The sequence below is a fragment of the Phaseolus vulgaris genome, chromosome 4 (assembly GCF_000499845.2).
Source record: "Phaseolus vulgaris cultivar G19833 chromosome 4, P. vulgaris v2.0, whole genome shotgun sequence".
Lineage (NCBI taxonomy): Eukaryota > Viridiplantae > Streptophyta > Magnoliopsida > Fabales > Fabaceae > Phaseolus > Phaseolus vulgaris.
Genome location: NC_023756.2, coordinates 994,785 through 1,002,811, shown reverse-complemented (window position 1 = coordinate 1,002,811; position 8,027 = coordinate 994,785). Strand labels below are relative to the sequence as shown.

The 8,027-nt window shown below is 33.2% G+C and overlaps 1 protein-coding gene across 1 annotated transcript; it reads left to right on the top strand.

The window, feature by feature from the left end:
• Positions 1 to 543: 543 nt before the first annotated feature.
• On the top strand, positions 544 to 4,497 carry LOC137836713 (pentatricopeptide repeat-containing protein At5g40400-like). The gene is made up of 3 exons (XM_068645418.1): positions 544 to 2,895; positions 3,774 to 3,955; positions 4,161 to 4,497. The coding sequence occupies exon 1, from the start codon at positions 903 to 905 to the stop codon at positions 2,826 to 2,828; it is 1,926 nt and encodes a 641-aa protein (XP_068501519.1). The 5' UTR covers positions 544 to 902; the 3' UTR covers positions 2,829 to 2,895; positions 3,774 to 3,955; positions 4,161 to 4,497.
• The last annotated feature ends 3,530 nt before the right edge of the window (positions 4,498 to 8,027 follow it).

Genomic DNA, 8,027 nt, shown 5'->3' with positions numbered 1-8,027 from the left:
ATTTTTATGAATCAAAAGTTTTTTTTGGAGGTTGCAACACACTTAGTTCCAATTTGGTTCACTCTTGAGAGGAACTTGTTGATAAAATTTTCTTGCATTTTATGTCACTGGTTGTGTGAACTTCGAGGTTCTTTTGTATGGCAGAACTTCCCTTGTAAAAGGAGCATGTGGTGTTGGATTGGGTTTTTCTTGCCAAGATCTGTTATAGACAGAGAACTGTTATAGACAGTTTATGTTCATGCTAAAAAAAAAGAAATAATAAAATGTCCAATTCACTAGTTGGAAAAAAAAAGCAAACTTTCCAGAGAAAAGAGTCTGAAGTTAACATTACAACTAAACTTTTTTTTTAGAATAGTTGGTAACAATATAGTGATAGATTATGAAAAGAAACGTAGATGATAGAATAGTTTAAGATTTATTAATGAGTAAAAAACAACTTTAGAAAATGAAACAATATGAAAACAATGTCATCTTACAGGTATTGAAGATTTTTTTTTTATATTAATACATATGTAAACATTTAATAAATTAGTAAAATATAAGAAATTAAAAATTATAGTAATTGAACTCAAGATGGAGTTAAAATAAATAAAAAATGTCCAATTCAGGTGCTAATTTTTAACGTGCTAAAATTTTATATTGAAGAACTTAAAAAACAAGCCTTTCATCATGGTAAGGCATGTATCTCAGAACACAAATTTTCAGTCGCAGGTTTCAACAAGAGTGACAAGGGTTCCTTGGCATCTTCATCATCATTCCTCTTACGAGCATTTCTTACCCTAATTCTCCTTCGAACACTCCTGAGCAACTTGTTCAGCTTCACATCATTAGTTCCCATGGCCTTCTGAGCAAACTTCCTCATCTTCTTAAATGTGCAGCCATGGAGGCGCTTGTGGAGGTTAATGGTCCAACATTGTTCTTTCTTTCTCAACATGATTCGTCGACTTCCAATTTATCTTCCCACACTGTTTCAATCATTCTCCAACTCAACTTTCACCGATAAAACCCTTCTTTTTTCTTCTTCTACTCTCATCACTCTTCATGATTCTCACTCCAAACGCACTTTGAGTCCCTTTTACAATCTTCTGCCTCCCACCCAGAATCCCAACAACGTCGTAAACCTCATCTCCTCCATCCTCAAACACAAAAGTTCCCACCTTTCCCTTCTCCAAAGTAATGACATCAAAGGGATCCTCCCCCAGTTGGGTCCCCATGAAATTTCAAGGGTCTTGCTCAGATGCCAGTCTGATCACTCTTCAGCCCTCACTTTCTTCAATTGGGTTAAAAATGATTTGAATATCACGCCAACTGTGCAAAACTACTGTGTAATTCTTCATGTACTTGCTTGGTCTAGAGTGTTCTCTCAGGCCATGGAGTTATTGGCTGAATTGATACAAATGGTTGAGGTTGAGGGTGTTTGTGCTTCTTCAAATGAGGGCATTTATGAGAATCTTGTGGGCTGTACTGAGGACTGTAATTGGAACCCTGTGATATTTGATATGCTCATCAAAGCTTATGTGAAGGTGGGAATGGTTGAGAAGGGTTTGGAAACTTTTAGGAGGAACATTGAGACTGGTCTTATCCCCAATGTGATTGCTTGCAATTGTTTGCTGAGTGGGTTGTCTAGGTTTAATTACATTACTCAATGTTGGGAAGTGTACGAAGAGATGGGAAGACTTGGAGTACATAGGAATGCTTATACTTTCAATATTATGACCCATGTTTTATGTAAAGATGGAGATACAGATAAGGTGACAGGGTTCTTGGAGAAGATGGAGGAGGAAGGATTTGAACCTGATTTGGTTACATATAACACACTTGTTAACAGTTATTGTAAGAAGAGGAGATTGGAGGATGCTTTTTATCTATACAAGATCATGTATGTCAGAGGTGTGATGCCTAATTCGATCACATATACAACCTTGATGAATGGTCTTTGCGAAGAAGGGAAGGTCAAGGAGGCTCATCAGCTTTTTCATCAGATGGTTCACAGAGGTATAGATCCAGATATTGTGTCTTATAATACTCTAGTGTGTGGCTATTGCAGACAAGGTGAAATGCAAATGTGTAGATCAATATTGTATGAAATGATAGGAAATAGGATTTGTCCTGACAGCATCACTTGTCGGGTTATAGTTGATGGATATGCCAGGGATGGAAAACTTCTTTCAGCCTTGAATACTGTTGAGGAGCTTAAGAGATTTAGAATTAAGATTCCTGAAGAAGTATATGATTATCTTGTAGTTGCACTGTGTAAGGAAGGTAAGCCATTTGCTGCTAGAAGTTTTCTGCTTAGGATATCTGAGGATGGTTATACACCTAAAATGAACACATACAATAAACTGGTTGAGTCTCTATGTGAATTCAATAATGTGGAAGAAGCATTGATTTTGAAATCTGATATGGAAAATAAGAGCATCAAAGTGAATGCTGCTGCCTATAAAGCTGTTATAATCTGTTTGTGTAGAGTAAAGAGGACTGTGGAAGCTGAAGTTTTGTTGGAGGAAATTATTGGTTTAGATATGTTACCTGATGTAGAAATAAGCAGGGCATTAATAAAAGGGTATTGTGAGGAAAATAAGGTTGATAAAGCTGTGTCCTTGTTGAAACTCTTTGCCAAGGAGTTTCAAGTTTATGATACTGAAAGCTACAATGCAGTTGTTAAAGTGTTTTGTGATGTTGGGAATGTGACAGAGTTGATGGAGGTTGAGGATAAGCTGCTGAAAGTGGGGTATGTTCCTAACAAGTTAACATGCAGGCATGTGATCCATGGATTGCAGAAAGCTATGGAGCTAGATGATGAGATTTTGAACCATAGTTTGTCTTAGGACAATTTTGAATCATAATTTGAGTTCTTTCCATCTATGTAAATTATCATGTTTGAGCTTCATTTTTGTAAGTCTGTTCATATTAATTTTACTCACTTATATTATAAAAATGGTTCTTTATCACATAAGAGTTTGAAATCATAGCAAATGGAAATTTCAATTTACAATTCTTGTATATGCAAGGGATTACCTCTAGCTTTGAAAACAATTAGATGTCTTTTACACAAAAAAAGACATTAATTTTCATTAAAAGAAGTTTTATGGAGTTCAATCAAGACTGAGTTTTCAGAAAAAATAGTAACAGAAATAGCTTGAATATTGTTCAGAATATGAGTGTTAAGCTGCCAAACCCTCATGAAGTTCTTTGGTGACAACCAAACTGCTATGCATAATGAACCTAAACTGAGAAAATTTCTGATCTCACACAACCTTGTAATGGTCCAATTTTAGTTTCCTTAATATTCTGATCTTGAGACTCAAATTCATATTTTCAACTTTTTCCTGCTGAGACTGATCTCATAGTTTTCTGTTTGTATTCAAGAGTACTAAGATTCAATATCTTGAAAAAAGAGAAGCAAATAAATGTAACACTACTGCCCATTAGAAAAACAACTTTATATTCAATTGGTTCAGTAGTGTGAGTTATTGAAAACCTTCTGCTACTTGTGTTCAATTCCTACCATTAGAAAGAAAATCACATTTAGCCCTCAGTAAGATAAAACACAACTTGAGATATTTTATAAATTATTTGATTCATACACTGCTAGTTAGTTCATTTAATGCATGAGTTCAACTAAATAATATAAATACCTGGGATTAGAAATATCTTAATTTTAATTACTAATTTAAAGCATCTTTTATACGATACTTTGGCAATATGATTGTAGTGTTTCTCATATAATTAACAAATATTTCAACATTGAAATTCAGCCTTTTCTTTTATAGATATAAAGTGAGTTTGGTTCTGGTGACATGCCTTCTGCTTTTGGACTTACTCAGTTGTGAAATAGTGATCGATGGTTGTGACTTGAATATTCAGAAAGTGGACGTGGACACTAAAAATTGTGAAGTGCATGAAGTTCTAGCATGTGGCGTTTGTTCTCTAAAGATTACTCTGTAGTTGGAAGGTATGGTTCCATCCATCACCATCCTGTAGCTTGGTATTCCACAAAATTGATTTTTCTTGTCCACACTCATCCATCTTTCTTCTTGATCCATGCTTGGTGCGTTAAATTAATAAAGTTTCTGACAAAGAAAACAAACTTAATAGAATGCAGTTATTCACACCAGTTCAGTTTTCATGTTCTTGATTATTTTTGAATGAAAATACAGGTTCATGATATATTGAAAAGGCTGTCCATGATAAAATGAAGCTAGGGGTATTGACTGGAGACAAGATGAAAGGAAATCACTGAGAACATTGGGTACATTAAGAATGGCTTCTTCTGAATTCTGTTTCTAAGGAACTTGTATTGAATATAAACTAGTTTTATTTTCCTTTTCCTTTTACAGCTATGCTTTTGGTTTACTTTTAGATAAGACATTAAACAAATAGTGATCACTCTTCATTCTTGAGATATCCTGCCATTGGAAAAACATGGAAGTTATTATTATGTTGGCATGAGTGGTGTAGGAGGAATTCACGTCTAAATATTCACTTGATTATACCTATGTGGTCTATGCTTTTACCTGCCTTTAAAAAGATTAACATTCTCTGAACTCATAACAAATGAAGAAATTGAGGATTTTAATTCTAGCTAAGAAAGTCTTTTGAAGAGCTTATTGGAAGTGTATTTGAGCTTATGACTCGTATAATCTCTATTATTTCAATAAGCTTCTTAGATAACCTTTTTCCAAAAAACTCCTTTTAGCTTATTCCTTTAAGTTTAATGATCAAATTTAGAGAACAAACTCTAATTGATAATAACTTAAAGTTGTTTTCATGAACACATACTTAAGCTACCTTTTCCACACTCGTGTATTTGTTTCTGTGTAATGGAAAAGGACTAGGTGGATTATGTTAAATTATAGAGAAATTGAATTATAGATAATCAACCAAGCTGTGAAACCCCTACATATGCAGCATTGAATTTATTATGCAGACACTGTTTAGGACACTGGCAGTGAGATGTACTCCTGTATATGTTGTGTGGAACCCCTGGATGTTAATTAGTCTGAAAATTGTTCTTTGTTTTTTTATGTTGGATTTTGCTATTGAGTAGTATAACAATCTAAGCACCATTAAATCGTAATGAAACAGTAGAAACAAAGAACTAATATGTTCATAGGCCAGAGTATTCCAAAATTTAAGCAAAATGCCCTCATTGCTTGATCTTGCAAATGCAGATATCCTGGAGAGCTTAAATAAGTTCATATGTTCAGTTAATACAACCTACATATTTAAATTAATTTTTACTATTTACATACAAGAATAATACTATCAATCTCATTTTTATATTGAAATCATTCATAAAGAGAACAATTCTCATATTTTGAATTTTCAAGGGACAACCTTCCTATATTACACATACCTATATGTTTCATGTAATTGTATTGGATTTTCATAAAATGCTTTAAAGATTTAAACACTTTACAGTTACATATAGATTAAAAACGGTATGAGATGGGTGAAGCAAATATAAGTATCATAGATCTGTATCACAAACCTGAAAGAAGAACTAAATTTATTATAAATTAAAAAATTCATCAGTATATAATTTAGGATAAGGATTAAGGATTGGTTAGTGGTGCAACAATGAGGTATCTGTCTTGTTACCAGACATCACATATTGATACTTTAAAACCCGAAAACAACCTCACATATTGATACTTTAAATCTATCTTTCTTTTCCCATTAGTTGGGAGTGTTATGTACTTGACCATTCATTACATTTAAGTCAAGTTGTACACATATGTAAACTCTCTACTGAGTTGGTTGGTATTTGTATTTGGTACGTCTGTGCTCATAGATACTCCTAAAGACTAAAAGTCAAATGCTAAAAGTTTGGCCAACTTGATTCATGACAGGATAACTTTAATTTGAGAACCAAAGGAATAATGGGAAGTGTATGGTGATGCTATGTCCTAACTTCAATATGTAGTGCTGAAACTACTTTCACAACCATACTCTTTTTTGAAGAATTTAATTAAGATGTCCCACTTGTTTTATGTGATACACCCCTTGAAGCCCTTATAACACAAAAGTAATTTCATGCACTATACTTATCATTTTAATTGGTGTGTGCTATTCAATACTTGTTTTCTCTACATCTCCTCATGTCCCTCTTGTTCCTCCATTGCATGGCCATAGCTTCTTAATTCCATCTTCAATGGGAAAACCGTTATTATTTCAAATTTCTTGGTTAGGCCGAATGAAGTCTATGTTTGTTTGTTTGTATGTGTGTATGAATGAAAATGGGATCATGAATTATTGAAAGGTTCTTTAAAGAACAGGGCAACAAACATATCAAGAGCTCATTTAAGTTTAACTCTGAGAACAACACATGCAATGTCTAAGGTTTTTTATGTTAATAAGAACACTGCTTTTGTAAAGTGGCATCTATATCACTACCCAACACAGAAAATAGGCCCTTCTTATTAGATATTGTTTGATTGTTGCGCCCATAATTTATAATTGGACTTATCTTCATTTCATTATCATTCTCCTCCTATTATCACCAATTATTATTTTCCCCTTTTATTTCAATGTATTTCTTTTGGGATTCTAGAATATACCTCTCTCAAAGTTTTTATCTCACTTTTCTTTATCACATGTTTTGAACACCAAATACTTATATGGTTGAGAGAAGCTAGTTGATAAGGTATATATGGTATATATGATATAGGGAAATTCAAATGATGACTTTTCTGAGGAAGAATGTCAAGATCTGCATGCTAAAAAATTGTCAATGGAAAGAATGGTTTTTAGAAGTCTTATATACGAAACTGTTTTGTTGAATGTCTACGTAGCTAATATGTGTGGTAGGTAAGTAAATAGGTTGAGTTCTTTTAGTCCAAGGCTAGCACCTGTGTGACTACAAGTTTCCCTTGTTCTTCCGGTGAAAAAAAAGGTTAGACATTTTTTATTTTAGTCATTGTATTTTCCTTTGTGATTTTTTTTATGTTCATAGTCTAGGATATATTTTATTGTTCTCAAATAAATTAAGCAACGATAGATTATAAGATTTTTTTTATAAAACTTTCTTTTATAGTTGAATGAAGCATTGTGTTATACGATAAATTATAGATATTCGTCAAAATCGAAGTTGGATGTATGATAGATTAATGTCTTTCTATTCTAGAAAATCTGCAATTTGGTGTTGTTTTTACTTTGCAAAAGATTTTTTTTTTTTATATATTTTGGTTAATGAAATTATCTCTAATTTTTATATTTAGCTTGTGTCTGGCAAGAAAATGAACAATCAGACCTCACCCCAGTTATGGCTCTTGGAGCAGTGAATCATTCTGCATAGAAAAGAATGTAAACTTTGCACAATGATTGCACCTTATTAATGTTGTTTTCTTAGTTTTTTCTTTACCATCTAAAATGTTTATGTAGGTAATAAACTAGTATTCATGACTTTGCTATCTCTTTTGAATACGTATGGCAGCTTTGGTGTGCACTGGGTAAGATGAGAGTAGAGAAGGCTGTTGGAGAATAACTAATGAGAAGGGTTTAAAGCTCACTACCATTTCCCCAGCTCTTAACACAGGTCCTCAATTTTGTCATAGGAATCCAACAGCAACAATTGCTTACCTCAAAGGTGCTACTATTGACCAAAATAATTGGTCCTGTTTCTTGCACAATTTGCTATTAATATACTAGAGAAAACTGTGTTTTAAGTTTCTCCTGGTGCTTATATTTTTAAACTGGAGAAAAAAAACTGAATTTTATCAAATTGAAAATGGTTTCAGAAACCATGAGTAGAATAACAATAATATAACATGTTCAAAAGTTCATTGTGGTTTGCATAATAATCTAAATACTTTATAATTGCTAATGCAGGTGGTCAAGAAATGTAGTCTCTTGGTCTGCCAACAACAGTGTATGTGACCAAATTTGCTGAAGCTCATGCAAGTGTGTTCAAGGCAATGAACAACAATGCTTCTGGTAGATACATTCGCTTTGATAAAGTGATAGATTCTCAAATTGGGGTAGAGAATTTGGCCAAGGAGATTGGAGTGCCCAAGGAAAAGATT